General features: G+C 43.9%; 1 protein-coding gene and 2 long non-coding RNA genes across 6 annotated transcripts in view; 2 read left to right on the top strand and 1 right to left on the bottom strand.

Moving 5' to 3' along the window:
* Window positions 1-11,625, top strand: part of rnf175 (ring finger protein 175) — a 43,082-nt gene extending 31,457 nt beyond the window's left edge. For 2 of the 3 annotated variants that reach the window (XM_042298533.1, XM_042298532.1), the window contains 3 exons: window positions 7,083-7,216; window positions 10,027-10,128; window positions 11,351-11,625. In XM_042298533.1, the coding sequence (XP_042154467.1) occupies window positions 7,083-7,216; window positions 10,027-10,128; window positions 11,351-11,471 (357 nt within the window). In that variant the 3' untranslated portion in view covers window positions 11,472-11,625. Of the gene's footprint in view, window positions 1-7,082; window positions 7,217-7,914; window positions 8,811-10,026; window positions 10,129-11,350 lie in introns of those variants that run through there. The other variant, XM_042298534.1, reaches the window with a different exon arrangement.
* A 636-nt stretch (window positions 11,626-12,261) lies between these two features.
* Window positions 12,262-12,999, bottom strand: LOC121839364. Of its 2 annotated transcripts, XR_006078896.1 has the most exons (4): window positions 12,880-12,999; window positions 12,717-12,848; window positions 12,613-12,678; window positions 12,262-12,309 (listed from the first exon to the last, which is right to left on the bottom strand). It is a non-coding gene; the product is annotated as an uncharacterized LOC121839364 (long non-coding RNA). The 2 variants fall into 2 exon arrangements; XR_006078895.1 differs by having other exon boundaries at window positions 12,717-12,954.
* A 720-nt stretch (window positions 13,000-13,719) lies between these two features.
* LOC121839427 lies at window positions 13,720-17,319 on the top strand. Its single transcript, XR_006078982.1, has 2 exons — window positions 13,720-17,013; window positions 17,045-17,319. It is a non-coding gene; the product is annotated as an uncharacterized LOC121839427 (long non-coding RNA).
* The last annotated feature ends 2,640 nt before the right edge of the window (window positions 17,320-19,959 follow it).

The raw sequence follows: 19,959 nt of genomic DNA, 5'->3' as shown, positions 1-19,959 counted from the left end.
TTGTTGTTGTTGCAGTACTATAACATGTTGTTGTTGTTGTTGTACTATAACATGTTGTTGTTGTTGTTGCAGTACTATAACATGTTGTTGTTGCAGTACTATAACATGTTGTTGTTGTTGTTGTTGCAGTACTATAACATGTTGTTGTTGTTGTTGCAGTACTATAACATGTTGTTGTTGTTGTACTATAACATGTTGTTGTTGTTGTTGCTGTACTATAACATGTTGTTGTTGTTGTTGCAGTACTATAACATGTTGTTGTTGTTGCAGTACTATAACATGTTGTTGTTGCTGTATATAACATGTTGTTGTTGTTGTTGCAGTACTATAACATGTTGTTGTTGTTGCAGTACTATAACATGTTGTTGTTGTTGCAGTACTATAACATGTTGTTGTTGTTGTACTATAACATGTTGTTGTAGTACTATAACATGTTGTTGTTGTTGCAGTACTATAACATGTTGTTGTTGTTGCAGTACTATAACATGTTGTTGTTGTTGCAGTACTATAACATGTTGTTGTTGTTGCAGTACTATAACATGTTGTTGTTGTTGAAGTACTATAACATGTTGTTGTTGTTGAAGTACTATAACATGATGTTGTTGTTGCAGTACTATAACATGTTGTTGTTGCAGTACTATAACATGTTGTTGTTGTTGAAGTACTATAACATGTTGTTGTTGTTGCAGTACTATAACATGTTGTTGTTGTTGCAGTACTATAACATGTTGTTGTTGTCGAAGTACTATAACATGTTGTTGTTGTTGCAGTACTATAACATGTTGTTGTTGTTGCAGTACTATAACATGTTGTTGTTGTTGCAGTACTATAACATGTTGTTGTTGCAGTACTATAACATGTTGTTGTTGTTGTTGCAGTACTATAACAGTACTATAACATGTTGTTGTTGTTGTTGCAGTACTATAACATGTTGTTGTTGTTGTACTATAACATGTTGTTGTTGCAGTACTATAACATGTTGTTGTTGCAGTACTATAACATGTTGTTGTTGTTGCAGTACTATAACATGTTGTTGTTGTTGTTGCAGTACTATAACATGTTGTTGTTGTTGCAGTACTATAACATGTTGTTGTTGCAGTACTATAACATGTTGTTGTTGTTGTTGCAGTACTATAACATGTTGTTGTTGTTGTTGAAGTACTATAACATGTTGTTGTTGTTGTTGTTGTTGTACTATAACATGTTGTTGTTGTTGTTGCAGTACTATAACATGTTGTTGTTGTTGTTGCAGTACTATAACATGTTGTTGTTGTTGCAGTACTATAACATGTTGTTGTTGCAGTACTATAAACATGTTGTTGTTGCAACTATAACATTGTTGTTGTTGTTGCAGTACTATAACATGTTGTTGTTGTTGTACTGTTGTTGTTGTTGCAGTACTATAACATGTTGTTGTTGTTGTTGCAGTACTATAACATGTTTTTGTTGTTGTTGCAGTACTATAACATGTTGTTGTTGTTGCAGTACTATAACATGTTGTTGTTGTTGTTGTTGTTGCTGTACTATAACATGTTGTTGTTGTTGAAGTACTATAACATGTTGTTGTTGTTGCAGTACTATAACATGTTGTTGTTGTTGCAGTACTATAACATGTTGTTGTTGCAGTACTATAAATCAAATCAAATCAAATCAAATTTTATTTGTCACATACACATGGTTAGCAGATGTTAATGCGAGTGTAGCGAAATGCTTGTGCTTCTAGTTCCGACAATGCAGTAATAACGAGCAAGTAATCTAACTAACAATTCCAAAAAAAACTACTGTCATACACAGTGTAAGGGGATAAAGAATATGTACATAAGGATATATGAATGAGTGATGGTACAGAGCAGCATAGGCAAGATACAGTAGATGATATCGAGTACAGTATATACATATGAGATAAGTATGTAAACCAAGTGGCATAGTTAAAGTGGCTAGTGATACATGTATTACATAAGGATGCAGTCGATGATATAGAGTACAGTATCAACGTATGCATATGAGATGAACAATGTAGGGTAAGTAACATTATATAAGGTAGCATTGTTTAAAGTGGCTAGTGATATATTTACATCATTTCCCATCGATTCCCATGATTAAAGTGGCTGGAGTAGAGTCAGTGTCATTGACAGTGTGTTGGCAGTAGCCACTCAATGTTAGTGGTGGCTGTTTAACAGTCTGATGGCCTTGAGATAGAAGCTGTTTTTCAGTCTCTCGGTCCCAGCTTTGATGCACCTGTACTGACCTCGCCTTCTGGATGGCAGCGGGGTGAACAGGCAGTGGCTCGGGTGGTTGATGTCCTTGATGATCTTTATGGCCTTCCTGTAGCATCGGGTGGTGTAGGTGTCCTGGAGGGCAGGTAGTTTGCCCCCGGTGATGCGTTGTTCAGACCTCACTACCCTCTGGAGAGCCTTACGGTTGAGGGCGGTGCAGTTGCCATACCAGGCGGTGATACAGCCCGCCAGGATGCTCTCGATTGTGCATCTGTAGAAGTTTGTGAGTGCTTTTGGTGACAAGCCGAATTTCTTCAGCCTCCTGAGGTTGAAGAGGCGCTGCTGCGCCTTCCTCACGATGCTGTCTGTGTGAGTGGACCAATTCAGTTTGTCTGTGATGTGTATGCCGAGGAACTTAAAACTTGCTACCCTCTCCACTACTGTTCCATCGATGTGGATGGGGGGTGTTCCCTCTGCTGTTTCCTGAAGTCCACAATCATCTCCTTAGTTTTGTTGACGTTGAGTGTGAGGTTATTTTCCTGACACCACACTCCGAGGGCCCTCACCTCCTCCCTGTAGGCCGTCTCGTCGTTGTTGGTAATCAAGCCTACCACTGTTGTGTCGTCCGCAAACTTGATGATTGAGTTGGAGCGTGCATGGCCACGCAGTCGTGGGTGAACAGGGAGTACAGGAGAGGGCTCAGAACGCACCCTTGTGGGGCCCCAGTGTTGAGGATCAGCGGGGAGGAGATGTTGTTGCCTACCCTCACCACCTGGGGCGGCCCGTCAGGAAGTCCAGTACCCAGTTGCACAGGGCGGGGCCGAGACCCAGGGTCTCGAGCTTGATGACGAGCTTGGAGGGTACTATGGTGTTGAATGCCGAGCTGTAGTCGATGAACAGCATTCTCACATAGGTATTCCTCTTGTCCAGATGGGTTAGGGCAGTGTGCAGTGTGGTTGAGATTGCATCGTCTGTGGACCTATTTGGGCGGTAAGCAAATTGGAGTGGGTCAAGGGTGTCAGGTAGGGTGGAGGTGATATGGTCCTTGACTAGTCTCTCAAAGCACTTCATGATGACGGATGTGAGTGCTACGGGGCGGTAGTCGTTTAGCTCAGTTACCTTAGCTTTCTTGGGAACAGGAACAATGGTGGCCCTCTTGAAGCATGTGGGAACAGCAGACTGGTATAGGGATTGATTGAATATGTCCGTAAACACACCGTGGTCTGCGCATGCTTTGAGGGCGCTGCTGGGGATGCCGTCTGGGCCTGCAGCCTTGCGAGGGTTAACACGTTTAAATGTCTTACTCACTTCGGCTGCAGTGAAGGAGAGACCGCATGTTTCCGTTGCAGGCCGTGTCAGTGGCACTGTATTGTCCTCAAAGCGGGCAAAAAGTTATTTAGTCTGCCTGGGAGCAAGACATCCTGGTCCGTGACTGGGCTGGGTTTCTTCCTGTAGTCCGTGATTGACTGTAGACCCTGCCACATACCTCTTGTGTCTGAGCCGTTGAATTGAGATTCTACTTTGTCTCTGTACTGGCGCTTAGCTTGTTTGATAGCCTTGCGGAGGGAATAGCTGCACTGTTTGTATTCAGCCATGTTACCAGACACCTTGCCCTGATTAAAAGCAGTGGTTCGTGCCTTCAGTTTCACACGAATGCTGCCATCAATCCACGGTTTCTGGTTAGGGAATGTTTTAATCGTTGCTATGGGAACGACATCTTCAACGCACGTTCTAATGAACTCGCACACCGTATCAGCGTATTCGTCAATGTTGTTGTCTGACGCAATACTAAACATCTCCCAGTCCACGTGATGGAAGCAGTCTTGGAGTGTGGAGTCAGCTTGGTCGGACCAGCGTTGGACAGACCTCAGCGTGGGAGCTTCTTGTTTTAGTTTCTGTCTGTAGGCAGGGATCAACAAAATGGAGTCGTGGTCAGCTTTTCCGAAAGGGGGCGGGGCAGGGCCTTATATGCGTCGCGGAAGTTAGAGTAACAATGATCCAGGGTCTTTCCACCCCTGGTTGCGCAATCGATATGCTGATAAAATTTAGGGAGTCTTGTTTTCAGATTAGCCTTGTTAAAATCCCCAGCTACAATGAATGCAGCCTCCGGATAAATCAGTTTGCAGAGAGTTAAATAAAGTTCGTTCAGAGCCATCGATGTGTCTGCTTGGGGGATATATACGGCTGTGATTATAATCGAAGAGAATTCTCTTGGTAGATAATGCGGTCTACATTTGATTGTGAGGAATTCTAAATCAGGTGAACAGAAGGATTTGAGTTCCTGTATGTTTCTTTCATCACACCATGTCACGTTGGCCATAAGACATACGCCCCCGTCTTCTTACCAGAAAGATGTTTGTTTCTGTCGGCGCGATGCGTGGAGAAACCCGCTGGCTGCACCGCTATTGCGTCTCTCCAGTTAGCCATGTTTCCGTGAAGCAGAGAACGTTACAGTCTCTGATGTCCCTCTGGAATGCTACCCTTGCTCGGATTTCATCACCCTTGTTGTCAAGAGACTGGACATTGGCAAGAAGAATATAACTAGGGAGTGGTGCACGATGTGCCCGTCTCCGGAGTCTGACCAGAAGACCGCTTCATTTCCCTCTTTTTCTGAGTCGTTTTTTTTTTGGTCGCTGCATGTGATCCACTCGGTTACACTGGTTGTAAGGCAGAACACAGGATCCGCGTCGCGAAAAACATATTCTTGGTCGTACTGATGGTGAGTTGACGCTGATCTTATATTCAGTAGTTCTTGTCGGCTGTATGTAGAGAAACCTAAGATGACCTGGGGTACTAGTGTAAGAAATAACACGTAAAAAAAAAAAAAACTGCATAGTTTCCTAGGAACGCGAAGCGAGGCGGCCATCTCTGTCGGCGCCGGAAACACACTGAGAAACACACTAACATGTTGTTGTTGCAGTACTATAACATTGTTGTTGTTGCAGTACTATAACGTTGTTGTTGAAGTACTATAACATGTTGTTGTTGAAGTACTATAACATGTTGTTGTTGTTGTTGCAGTACTATAACATGTTGTTGTTGCAGTACTATAACATGTTGTTGCAGTACTATAACATGTTGTTGTTGCCGAAGTACTATAACATGTTGTTGTTGTTGAAGTACTATAACATGTTGTTGTTGCAGTACTATAACATGTTGTTGCAGTACTATAACATGTTGTTGTTGTCAAGTACTATAACATGTTGTTGTTGCAGTACTATAACATGTTGTTGTTGTTGTTGCAGTACTATAACATGTTGTTGTTGTTGTTGTTGTTGTTGCAGTACTATAACATGTTGTTGTTGCAGTACTATAACATGTTGTTGTTGTTGTTGCAGTACTATAACATGTTGTTGTTGAAGTACTATATCATGTTGTTGTTGTTGTTGCAGTACTATAACATGTTGTTGTTGTTGTTGTTGCAGTACTATAACATGTTGTTGTTGTTGTTGTTGTTGCAGTACTATAACATGTTGTTGTTGTTGTTGTTGCAGTACTATAACATGTTGTTGTTGTTGTTGCAGTACTATAACATGTTGTTGTTGTTGTTGTTGTTGCAGTACTATAACATGTTGTTGTTGAAGTACTATAACATGTTGCTGTTGTTGCAGTACTATAACATGTTGTTGTTGCAGTACTATAACATGTTGTTGTTGCAGTACTATAACGTTGTTGTTGTTGCAGTACTATAACGTTGTTGTTGTTGCAGTACTATAACATGTTGTTGCAGTACTATAACATGTTGTTGTTGAAGTACTATAACATGTTGTTGTTGTTGCAGTACTATAACATGTTGTTGTTGAAGTACTATAACATGTTGTTGTTGTTGTTGCAGTACTATAACATGTTGTTGTTGTTGAAGTACTATAACATGTTGTTGTTGCAGTACTATAACATGTTGTTGCAGTACTATAACATGTTGTTGTTGTCGAAGTACTATAACATGTTGTTGTTGCAGTACTATAACATGTTGTTGTTGTTGCAGTACTATAACATGTTGTTGTTGCTGTACTGTAACATGTTGTTGTTGCAGTACTATAACATGTTGTTGTTGCAGTACTATAACGTTGTTGTTGTTGCAGTACTATAACATGTTGTTGTTGTTGCAGTACTATAACATGTTGTTGTTGCAGTACTATAACATGTTGTTGTTGAAGTACTATAACATGTTGTTGTTGTTGCAGTACTATAACATGTTGTTGTTGTTGCAGTACTATAACATGTTGTTGTTGTTGTTGAAGTACTATAACATGTTGTTGTTGTTGTTGCAGTACTATAACATGTTGTTGCTGTACTATAACATGTTGTTGTTGCAGTACTATAACATGTTGTTGTTGTTGCAGTACTATAACATGTTGTTGTTGTTGTTGCAGTACTATAACATGTTGTTGTTGTTGCAGTACTATAACATGTTGTTGTTGTTGTTGAACTACTATAACATGTTGTTGTTGTTGTTGCAGTACTATAACATGTTGTTGCAGTACTATAACATGTTGTTGTTGCTGTACTATAACATGTTGTTGTTGTTGCAGTACTATAACATGTTGTTGTTGCAGTACTATAACATGTTTTTGTTGTTGTTGCAGTACTATAACGTGTTGTTGCAGTACTATAACATGTTGTTGTTGTTGCAGTACTATAACATGTTGTTGCAGTACTATAACGTTGTTGTTGTTGCAGTACTATAACATGTTGTTGCAGTACTATAACATGTTGTTGTTGTTGCAGTACTATAACATGTTGTTGTTGTTGCAGTACTATAACATGTTGTTGTTGTTGTTGCAGTACTATAACATGTTGTTGTTGTTGTTGCAGTACTATAACATGTTGTTTTTGTTGCAGTACTATAACATGTTGTTGTTGCAGTACTATAACATGGGAGGAATGCCGTCCAGGAGCCTGACAGATGATATCTGTGCGGTGTGTGGTCAGAAGATCCTCGTAGACGTGGATGAGGAGGGGATTATAGAAGATACCTACCAACTCTCCTGTAACCACATGTATCCTATCCACTAGGCTTGGGCAGTATAAAAGCTGGGATGGTTTTTCAATACCGTTGAAACTAATTATTCGAAGATTTTCAATACTTTTCAATATTTTGTTAATCTTTTTTTTCGTGCAATACCTTAGGAGATAAAGCCAATTGCGTTCTTCGTTTCACCTGTCAAATTATTTTTTAAATTATGAAACGTACCATAGTTCGCCAGAACAGTTGAGCCAGTCACGGGTTAGTTTTGTAAATTGCACAATGCTAGAAAGCAGGAGCAGGTGAATCCACAGTGTTCTGTATCTATTGGGGAGTCTCTGTTGTACGGTGCACATGAGGTGATGAAGTTACACTTGTATGTAATTCACTACTAAATGTAATCCACTACTAAATGTAATCCACTACTAGATGTAATCCACTACTAAATGTAATCCACTACTAAATGTAATCCACTACTAGATGTAATCCACTACTAGATGTAATCCACTACTAAATGTAATCCACTACTAGATGTAATCCACTACTAAATGTAATCCACTACTAGATGTAATCCACTACTAAATGTAATCCACTACTAAATGTAATCCACTACTAAATGTAATCCACTACTAAATGTAATCCACTACTAGATGTAATCCACTACTAGATGTAATCCACTACTAAATGTAATCCACTACTAAATGTAATCCACTACTAAATGTTTGCCCTCAGATATCTTCTAATGGCTTTCTGCCAGAAGTCAAAGAGCTCTGGATGAGTTCTGTACAGCTGCCATGTTTTCCCTGTGCTTCCTGCTAGCGTTTCTTCTCCGTTCTCCCATCTGCTCCGTGTACACATGCAGCTCTTCCTCCTCCGCCCCTGCCCCCTCTGCTCCGTGTACACATGCAGCTCTTCCTCCTCCGCCCCTGCCCCCTCTGCTCCGTGTACACATGCAGCTCTTCCTCCTCCGCCCCTGCCCCCTCTGCTCCGTGTACACATGCAGCTCTTCCTCCTCCGCCCCTGCCCCCTCTGCTCCGTGTACACATGCAGCTCTTCCTCCTCCGCCCCTGCCCCCTCTGCTCCGTGTACACATGCAGCTCTTCCTCCTCCGCCCCTGCCCCCTCTGCTCCGTGTACACATGCAGCTCTTCCTCCTCCGCCCCTGCCCCCTCTGCTCCGTGTACACATGCAGCTCTTCCTTCAGAAAAGCATGCATCGCAACTTTGTTCGTTCTCTCGTTCAGGTTCGCTTGTAAATGTCCACACACACCGAAAATGACATGTATAACTTTGAGCTGGATTTGCCTGTCTTTGCAATTTGTTTATTTTTTGTTTTCGCTCGTTAGCATTTAGCTAACAGCGTCTGTGATATCCCTATTAGTTTGTGCTAAATTTGTTAGCATTCTGGTATTAGAAGCCCAATGGGATTTTCTTGCGTTTCTAGCGCCCCCTTGTGTGCTATGCCGGTAATACCGTGGATACCGTCCAAGCCTAATATCCTCACTGCACTGTTTGGATTATAGGAGATCAGCTCTCCTATCCTGTATGTTATGTCACACTCCCTCCTCTCTCTCTATACTCCACCTCTCTACTTCTCCTCCCCCTCTTCTCTCTATACTCCCCCGCTCTCTTTCCCCTCCTCTCTACTCCCCCTCCCCCTCTATACTCCCTCTCTACTTCTCCTCCCCCTCCTCTCTCTATTCTCCCCCTCTCTCTTTCCCCTCCTCTCTACTTCTCCTCCCCCTCCCCTCTCTCTATACTCCCCCTCTCTTTCCCCTCCTCTCTACTTCTCTCTCTCCCCTCTCTCTATACTCCCCCCCTCTCTCTTTCCCCTCCTCTCTACTTCTCTCTCTCCCCTCTCTCTATACTTCCCCTCTCTCTTTCCCCTCCTCTCTAATTCTCCTCTCTCTATACTCCCCCTCTCTCTTTCCCCTCCTCTCTACTTGTCCTCTCTCTCCCCTCTCTCTATACTCCCCCTCTCTCTTTCCCCTCCTCTCTAATTCTCCTCCCCCTCCCCTCTCTCTATACTCCCCCTCTCTCTTTCCCCTCCTCTCTCTACTTCTCCTCCCCTCCTCTCTCTATACTCCCCCTCTCTTTCCCCTCCTCTCTAATTCTCCTCCCCCTCCCCTCTCTCTATACTCCCCCTCTCTCTTTCCCCTCCTCTCTCTACTTCTCCTCTCTCTCCCTCTCTCTATACTCCCCCTCTCTACTTCTCCCCTCTCTCTCTGTAAATGGCGCCCGTTTTCCTATATAGTGCCCTACTCTTCCCTTAATTACTGCACCAAATCGATTCCCATAAAAACGGAATGTCAGTTTACTTCCTGAATTTACTCTAGGTTGAAGATAATAAAGGTTAAGACAACATAATAATTCCATGCAGAAGCATTTGAAAATAAACAAATTCATTGGACTAGCGCTGGAGCAAAAACGACTGGTATTGAATATTAGCAGTACAGAAAGTTCACCGTCAAAGTGGAAAATAAACACAATCAAAGAGATGTTTTTTTTGTTAACTTCTCAGAAAACCCATAGCATAAGTAATTTAAATGTTTTTCTAATTATCTACAACCACATTATTGAGTCCCTGACTGCTAGTCACGTTTTCAATACTAATCCTGTAGAATTAGCCCACTGCGACCGTCCATTTAATGTGTTTATTTTCTAACGCTGCCTCATGGAATTATTATTATGTTCAATTTACTGGAATAGATCCCAAACCTGCAACTGAAGATGCCCAGCGAGTGTTAGCATGGAGGCTAACTGTCCCATGATTTCCTATGTGAAATGCTAATCATTTTACGCTAGTCTTGTTGTTGTGGATTCTTTAACGCCAACTCTGCCTCCAGATTCCACGAGTTCTGTATCCGTGGCTGGTGCATTGTGGGTAAGAAGCAGACGTGTCCGTACTGCAACGAGAAGGTCGACTTGAAGAGGATGATGAACAATCCGTATCCTTTCATTGGCAGAGGCGACGAGAGCCACAGAACTGAGAGCATATCACACACACTTATTCTTATCGGTCTTTGAAATTGTTGCATGTTGTGTTTTTTTAAATATTTTTGTTCAGTATAATTGTTTTTAAAAAATGCTGTAAAACTTGTATAAATCTATAATTTTGATCTGATGGATGGTCAGTGGTTGTTTGTTATAGTTTTTACCATGTTTTGAGGCTATTCAGTGTTTCTTTCCAATCATACATTGTTTACAAACAATGGAGTACAGTAAAGCAGGCTTGCATGTTGACCGCTCGCTTACGTGCATGTTGATTTGGTCCCCTCCCCCCAAGGAGCACCATACAAAATATTGCAGCACCGTTAAAATAACGTATCCTATCGTTCCTAAGTGTCATTGGTTGTTACCTTGACGACGTAGAATGAACAACAAACAAACCTCCTGCAGGTTGAGTTCAATAACTACAGACAGATGTATGGATGAGATGCCAGAGGAAGTGTTTAATTAATAGGTCAGGAGTCGACAGAGTCATATGAGAAGAATGCAATTGCTGAATTTATGTAGATATTTATAAACTAAGTGTTTTCATAACTTCCATAGGGTTTTTCCCCATACCATTTCAATTCAATAATGAAGAGACAATTCAAGTGACCCTGGCTTTATCAAAAGATAGCTACCTACATAACCAGCAATAGCGTTATCTAACGAGCCTGGTCTACATAACCAGCAATGACGTTATCTAACGAGCCTGGTCTAAATAACCAGCAATGACGTTATCTAACAAGCCTGGTCTACATAACCAGCAATAACGTTATCTAACGAGCCTGGTCTACATAACCAGCAATGACGTTATCTAACAAGCCTGGTCTAAATAACCAGCAATGACGTTATCTAACAAGCCTGGTCTACATAACCAGCAATAACGTTATCTAACGAGCCTGGTCTAAATAACCAGCAATGACGTTATCTAACAAGCCTGGTCTACATAACCAGCAATAACGTTATCTAACGAGCCTGGTCTCCATAACCAGCAATGACGTTATCTAACGAGCCTGGTCTACATAACCAGCAATAGCGTTATCTAACGAGCCTGGTCTACATAACAAACAAGTTTATAAGTTGTATTCTTCAAGAATCAATCACTGTATATAATTAATTTGGAATTCCACAAATGGATGTACCAATTGCTCCTTAACGCCTACTCCCCTCCTCCCCCAGATGGGAGAGAACACATGTCCTGTACGGGCAGCTCTTGGATTGGCTGAGATATCTTGTTGCCTGGCAACCCATCATCATCGGAATAGTCCACGGAATCAACTTCACCCTGGGGCTGGAGTAGTAGAACTCTGGGATGATGATCGCCTTGCAGAACTCCCTCCCCGGAACTCCCTCTCGGAACTCCCTCCCCGGAACTCCCTCCCCGGAACTCCCTCCTCGGAACTCCCTCCTCGGAACTCCCTCCCCGGAACTCCCTCCCCGGAACTCCCTCACCGGAACTCCCTCCTCGGAACTCCCTCCTCGAACTCCCTCTCGGAACTCCCTCCCGGAACTCCCTCCCGGAACTCCCTCCCCGGAACTCCCTCCTCAGAACTCCCTCCCGGAACTCCCTCCTCGGAACTCCCTCCTCGGAACTCCCTCCTCGGAACTCCCTCCCCGGAACTCCCTCCTCGGAACTCCCTCCCCGGAACTCCCTCCACCGGAACTCACTCCCCGGAACTCCCTCTCGGAACATTTGGAATCCGTGCATTTAATTTATTGAACCCCCCCCCCTAACACAAGTGTTTATTTATGATCTGTAAATTATGTACTTTATACAATGCTTGCATCCCAAATGGTACCCTATTCCTTATATAGTCTGCTCCTTTTGGTTAAATGTAGTGCACTGTGAAGGGTATATGGAGCCATTTGGGATGCAACCAATGTCAAGTGTGAACTACGATGGGTTTCTTTACCATTGCGGTTTGTTCTACAGTTTACACTCCGCAGATACACTGGTATCTGGTATACCAAACCTGATGACTTCTCTCTCTGTCCCAATACCAAACCTGATGACTTCTCTCTCTGTCCCAATACCAAACCTGATGACATCTCTCTCTGTCCCAATACCAAACCTGATGACTTCTCTCTCTGTCCCAATACCAAACCTGATGACTTCTCTCTCTGTCCCAATACCAAACCTGATGACATCTCTCTCTGTCCCAATACCAAACCTGATGACTTCTCTCTGTCCCAATCCCAACCTGACCAAACCTGATGACTTCTCTCTCTGTCCCAATACCAAACCTGATGACATCTCTCTCTGTCCCAATACCAAACCTGATGACATCTCTCTCTGTCCCAATACCAAACCTGATGACATTCTCTCTGTCCCAATACCAAACCTGATGACTTCTCTCTCTGTCCCAATACCAAACCTGATGACTTCTCTCTCTGTCCCAATACCAAACCTGATGACTTCTCTCTCTGTCCCAATACCAAACCTGATGACTTCTCTCTCTGTCCCAATACCAAACCTGATGACTTCTCTCTCTGTCCCAATACCAAACCTGATGAAACCTTGACTCTCTCTGTCCCAATACCAAACCTGATGACTTCTCTCTCTGTCCCAATACCAAACCTGATGACATCTCTCTCTGTCCCAATACCAAACCTGATGACTTCTCTCTCTGTCCCAATACCAAACCTGATGACTTCTCTCTCTGTCCCAATACCAAACCTGATGACATCTCTCTGTCCCAATACCAAACCTGATGACATCTCTCTCTGTCCCAATACCAAACCTGATGACTTCTCTCTCTGTCCCAATACCAAACCTGATGACCTCTCTCTGTCCCAATACCAAACCTGATGACTTCTCTCTCTGTCCCAATACCAAACCTGATGACTTCTCTCTCTGTCCCAATACCAAACCTGATGACTTCTCTCTCTGTCCCAATACCAAACCTGATGACTTCTCTCTCTGTCCCAATACCAAACCTGATGACTTCTCTCTCTGTCCCAATACCAAACCTGATGACTTCTCTCTCTGTCCCAATACCCAACCTGATGACTGACCTCTCTGTCCCAATACCCAACCTGATGACTGACCTCTCTGTCCCAATACCCAACCTGATGACTGGTCACTCTGTCCCAATACCCAACCTGATGACTGACCCTCTGGCCCAATACCCAACCTGATGACCGACCTCTCTGTCCCAATACCCAACCTGATGACTGACCTCTGTCCCAATACCCAACCTGATGACTGACCTCTCTGTCCCAATACCCAACCTGATGACTGACCTCTCTGTCCCAATACCCAACCTGATGACTGACCTCTCTTTCCCAGTAACATACCTGATGACTGACCTCTGTCCCAATACCCAACCTGATGACTGGTTACTCTGTCCCAATACCCAACCTGATGACTGACCTCTCTGTCCCAATACCCAACCTGATGACTGACCTCTCTTCCCAATACCCAACCTGATGACTGACAGTAACATACCTGATGACTGACCTCTGTCCCAATACCCAACCTGATGACTGGTCACTCTGTCCCAATACCCAACCTGATGACTGACCTCTGTCCCAATACCCAACCTGATGACTGACCTCTGTCCCAATACCCAACCTGATGACTGACCTCTCTTTCCCAGTAGCATACCTGATGACTGACCTCTGGCCCAATACCCAACCTGATTACTGACCTTTCTTTCCCAGTAACATACCTGATGACTGACCTCTGGCCCAATACCCAACCTGATTACTGACCTCTCTTTCCCAGTAACATACCTGATGACTGACCTCTGTCCCAATACCCAACCTGATGCACTAGGTAGTGTGAAGCAAAGTGTTGGCCATGCATACTAAGTAGTGTGCGTATTGGGACACTAGGCCATATCACCACCACAAAAAGCTTTGTCTTTTTAAAACCTGTTTGATTGAACTTTATGCACTCTATTCCCTATGTAGTGCACTACTTTAGACCTGAGCCCCTATAGGCAATAGGGTGGTATTTGGTTTGCACACTTATTTAGCCTGGGGAAGTCACATCAAAGTTCAGCATCTCTTGTTCAAGATAAGGGTTTACACTAACTGAGTTTCAGATCTGATCTAGGATCAGGTCCACCTTTAATGAATCAGATTAAATGGACAAGGACCTGTTCCTAGATCAACAATCCTACTGATCTAGGATCAGTTTAATGAATCAGATGAAATGGACAGGGACCTGGTCCTAGATCAACACTCCTACTGATCTAGGATCAGTTCAGCCTTGAATGAATCAGATGAAATGGACAGGGACCTGGTCCTAGATCAACACCTCTGTTGATCCGGGATCAGTTTAATGAATCAGATTAAATGGACGGGGGACTTGGTCCTAGATCAACACCTCTGTTGATCAGGGATCAGTTTAATGAATCAGATTAAATGGACGGGGGACCTGGTCCTAGATCAAAACTCCTACTCTGTGAATATGGTTCCAGGGATATAGTTTACAAAATCTGATTTCTAGGATAATATTTATTTACGTGGAATACTATAGGATGTAGGGGTAGGGTGCCATATTGGAAGGACTGTGTCACATTCAACAAAAATAAAAGGTGCCTCTGTGTTGCCCGTATCACATACACGCTGTGTCCAAAACGTCACACTCTTCCCTACATAGGCCACTACGTCATTCCCTTAAATATATAGTGTACCACTTTTTTAAACTGGTCAAACCGAAATGGCAACCCGTTCACTACACAGTGCCCCAGTGCACTACTTTAGACCAGGGCTGTAGGGACCTATTGGAATAGGGTTTCAGACCAGGGCCCCAGTGCACTACTTTAGACCAGGGCCGTAGGGACCTGTTTGAATAGGGTTTCGGACCTGGGCCGTAGTGACCTATTTGAATAGGGTTTCAGACCAGGGCCGTAGGGACCTATTGGAATAGGGTTTCAGACCAGGGCCGTAGGGACCTATTGGAATACGGTTTCAGACCAGGGCCGTAGGGACCTATTGGAATAGGGTTTCAGACCAGGGCCGTAGGGCACTATTTGAATAGGGTTTCAGACCAGGGCCGTAGGGACTTATTTGAATAGGGTTTCAGACCAGGGCCGTAGGGCACTATTTGAATAGGGTTTCAGACCAGGGCCGTAGGGACCTATTTGAATAGGGTTTCAGACCAGGGCCGTAGGGACCTATTTGAATAGGGTTTCAGACCAGGGCCGTAGGGACCTATTTGAATAGGGTTTCAGACCAGGGCCGTAGGGACCTATTTGAATAGGGTTTCAGACCAGGGCCGTAGGGACCTATTTGAATAGGGTTTCAGACCAGGGCCGTAGGGACCTATTTGAATAGGGTTTCAGACCAGGGCCGTAGGGACCTATTTGAATAGGGTTTCAGACCAGGGCCGTAGGGACCTATTTGAATAGGGTTTCAGACCAGGGCCGTAGGGACCTATTTGAATAGGGTTTCAGACCAGGGCCGTAGGGACCTATTTGAATAGGGTTTCAGACCAGGGCCGTAGGGACCTATTGGAATAGGGTTTCAGACTGTTGGAACTAGTAACATAAGCATTTTGCTGCACCTGCTATAACACTTCCAAATCTGTGCAAGCAACCAATACACTTTGGTTGATTTGGAAAGTAGTGCACTATAATAGGGAATAGGGTTCCATAGGGCCCTGGTCTAAAGTAGTTCACTATATATAGGGAATAGGGTGCCATAGGGCTCTGGTCTATAGTAGTGCCCTATATAGGGAATAGGGTGCCATAGGGCTCTGGTCTATAGTAGTGCCCTATATAGGGAGCCGTTTCAGGCGCTGCCAGAGTCTTCAAAGCCCATGTCCCCCAGAGGGTTTCTGAAGGGTAGGTCCAGGAGTTTTTCCTGACCCCTCTGTAACCTGCAGGATAAACTCTATGCCATAGAACGGACCTCCCAATTCAAGTCAATAATGGCATACTGGGTGTAGAGGTTCCATTTTTATATTCCAGGCCTGACCGATAAAGAGCTGTTGGCTATATGTTTTCCTTTTTCAAATCTCTCATCTATGACCTCTAGGTGTTTCAAACCTGTCTTCTACAACCTCTAGGTGTTATAAACCTCTCCTCTACAACCTCTAGGTGTTGTAAACCTCTCATCTATGACCTCTAGGTGTTGTAAACCTCTCCTCTACAACCTCTAGGTGTTATAAACCTCTCCACAACCTCTAGGTGTTTCAAACCTCTCCAGGACCTCTAGGTGTTTCAAACCTCTCCAGGACCTCTAGGTGTTTCAAACCTTTCTAGGACCTCTAGGTGTTTCAAACCTCTCCAGGACCTCTAGGTGTTTCAAACCTTTCTAGGACCTCTAGGTGTTTCAAACCTTTCTAGGACCTCTAGGTGTTTCAAACCTCTCCTCTAGGTGTTCCAAACCTCTCCTCTAGGACCTCTTGTTGCAGCCCTGACCTAGCACACTTGATTCAAATAGTCAAGGGCTTGATGATTGGTTGACAAGTTGAATCAGGTGTTCTAGCTCTGGAATAGTTCAAATACATGGAACGGCTGGAGAACCCAGAGGAGAGGTTTGAGAACGGCTGGAGAACCCAGAGGAGAGGTTTGAGAATGGCTGGAGAACCCAGAGGAGAGGTTTCAGAACGGCTGGAGAACCCAGAGGAGAGGTTTGAGAACGGCTGGAGGTCCCAGAGGAGAGGTTTGAGAACGGCTGGAGAACCCAGAGGAGAGGTTTGAGAACGGCTGGAGAACCCAGAGGAGAGGTTTGAGAACGGCTGGAGGTCCCAGAGGAGAGGTTTGAGAACGGCTGGAGGTCCCAGAGGAGAGGTTTGAGAACGGCTGGAGAACCCAGAGGAGTGGTTTGAGAACGGCTGGAGAACCCAGAGGAGAGGTTTGAGAACGGCTGGAGGTCCCAGAGGAGAGGTTTGTGAATGGCTGGAGGTCCCGGGGAGAGGTTTGAGAACGGCTGGAGAACCCAGAGGAGAGGTTTGAGAACGGCTGGAGGTCCCAGAGGAGAGGTTTGTGAATGGCTGGAGGTCCCGGGGGAGAGGTTTGAGAACGGCTGGAGGTCTCGGAGGAGAGTTTTGGAACGGCTGGAGAACCCGGAGGAGAGGTTTGGAAAAGGCTGAGCTATATGTTTGCCAAACAACTTTACATGTCTGTTTCACACACAGGAAGGTATTGCAGTTGAATCACAATTCATGTTGATTAAAACAAATGATAATGAAAGATTTGTATTTCTGTGTGTAGTAACCAGGTATTATTATTGTGTACTGTGTTAGTTTAGAGGTGTTACAGAGTGAAAGATGGGGGTAACAGGAAGAGGAGGAGTCGAAGAGCAATGGGCTGGATGACAGGAAGGGGAGGAGTCATAGGGCAGTGGGCTGGATGACAGGAAGAGGAGGAGTCATAGGGCAGTGGGCTGGATGACAGGAAGAGGAGGAGTCATAGGGCAGTGGGCTGGATGACAGGAAGAGGAGGAGTCAGGGCAGTGGGCTGGATTCAAACCCTTATACCAATAAATGGCAATACTGCCTCGATATGGGCAGCAAGACGGCCGTTAGACCCGATGAGGCGTTTCTACTCATGAGCTTAGCTAGACATTGTCACCATGACATCACCGACTAGTGTGATCGAGGATTTCTATTGGAGAAGCAGTTCCTGCCTACCTTCCTACTGTACTGTCTTTGAGATGATGGTGGAGGTTCCTGTCTGTAAGTGTGTGTTTCCTCTCACATGAACATGCTTTCCCCACGTGTGATCCTCTGTAATATCTGACGTGTTCACACAGCAGAGGGAACAGCTGGCTCTGGTCCATTTAGTGCCCCCCCTCCCCACTAAATAGGGAATATAGTGGAATTTGGTTCTTGTGTAAAATGGTACTTACTTTACTGTTGTACGCAAAATATGTTGTTGGCTTTAAAGGACCCGTTCCCCAGAGGAAGTTGTTGTCACTATTTCAACGTAATTTCCTGTCCTAGAGATGAAATGCACGAATGACGAAAGCTACTTATAGTTTTTTACGAATTGGGTGTTGAAATTTCCACGTGGAGTTGAAAACAGCTGTCAGTGTAGCTAGCCATCTTGCTAACCTTATCTACCTAGCTAATGTTATGTTGTAGCTCAGATAAATTTTTGTTTGTTTACTATACTGTATTCAAAGGATTAGCCAGCTGTCTCTATGGCTAGATTTTTAAATTTAACTAGGCAAGTCAGTTAAGAACAAATTCTTATTTTCAATGACGGCCTAGGAACAGTGGTTTAACTGCCTGTTCAAGGGGAGAACGACAGAGTTGTACCTTGTCAGCTCAGGGATTTGAACTTGCAACCTTTCGGTTACTAGTCCGATGCTCTAACCACTAGGCTACCCTGCTGTGTCAAAGGCATTGATTTGATTTAGGAAGAGGAGTAGTACAAGGTGGGATATTAATTTGATTGACTCCTACTGGCATGACCAGCTCAGTCTTGACTCCTACTGGCATGACCAGCTCAGTCTTGACTCCTACTGGCATGACCAGCTCAGTCTTGACTCCTACTGGCATGCCCAGCTCAGCCTTGACTCCTACTGGCATGACCAGCTCAGTCTTGAGTCCTACTGGCTTGACCAGCTCAGTCTTGACTCCTACTGGCTTGGCCAGCTCAGCCTTGACTCCTACTGGCATGACCAGCTCAGTCTTGACTCCTACTGGCATGACCAGCTCAGTCTTGACTCCTACTGGCTTGGCCAGCTCAGCCTTGACTCCTACTGGCATGACCAGCTCAGTCTTGACTCCTACTGGCATGGCCAGCTCAGTCTTGACTCCTACTGGCATGACCAGCTCAGTCTTGACTCATACTGGCATTACCAGCTCAGTCTTGACTCCTACTGGCATGGCCAGCTCAGTCTTGACTCCTACTGGCATGACCAGTACAAACAGATAATTTTTTAAATTTTTTTAATGGTGACAGAAAGAAATATATAATTCACTTTCCCGTGGCGACGTGATGGCTGCTGTGACAATGCCCGGTCAAATTAAGATCCAACATTTGTAGTAGTAGTAGTAGTAGTAGTGGTAGTAGTAGTAGTAGTATAATAGTAGTAGTAGTAATAGTAGTGGCAGTGGTGGTAGTAGTTGTAATAGTAGTAGTGGTAGTAGTAGTAGTAGTAATAGTAGTGGTGGTAGTAGTAGTAATAGTAGTAGTAGTATAGTAGTAATAGTGGTAGTGGTGGTAGTGGTAGTAGTAGTGGTAGTGGTAGTAGTAGTAGTAATAGTAGTAGTAGTAATAGTAGTACTAGTAGTAGTGGTAGTAATAGTAGTAGTAATAGTAGTAGTAGTAGTAGGCAGTAGGCAGTTGTCGTTTTTTAAAAGTTTGTGAGAAAAAAACGCATTGATACGATTACGAAAAACAGCTGTGTCTTGATTGGTGGAAGTAATTTCTCTTCTGATTGCCGATTTGAATATCAGTCTTGATTGGTAGAAGTAATTTCTCTTCTGATTGCCGATTTGAATATCAGTCTTGATTGGTAGAAGTAATTTCTCTTCTGATTGCCGATTTGAATATCAGAGAAGAATACTAGCATGTCATAAGGCTCTAAGGGCCCGGTTCTGACTCAGGAAATGTATACCTTTCTTACACACTTCTTTCCTACACACTTTCTCAGTAGTTGGTATTCACTCTTACCTTATGCAGGTGCGTTACAGGCTTTGCGGGCTGGGTTCCCTTGCGGGGTGCTGAATACATTTAATTCAGTCGCTGAAAACACCTCCCATTTTGTTAAGACAGCAGATTTTTTTACTCGTGGAGTTTTCATTCAGTGGTGTTTTCAGTCCATTTATCTAAGGCCGTCCCTTTCAATTCAGTGTACTTTTTTTGGGGGGGGGGATTTTC

This window comes from Oncorhynchus tshawytscha, linkage group LG15 (genome assembly GCF_018296145.1).
Source record: "Oncorhynchus tshawytscha isolate Ot180627B linkage group LG15, Otsh_v2.0, whole genome shotgun sequence".
NCBI lineage: Eukaryota > Metazoa > Chordata > Actinopteri > Salmoniformes > Salmonidae > Oncorhynchus > Oncorhynchus tshawytscha.
Note: the sequence above shows the minus strand (reverse complement) of the source record. Positions and strands in the feature narration are given on the sequence as shown.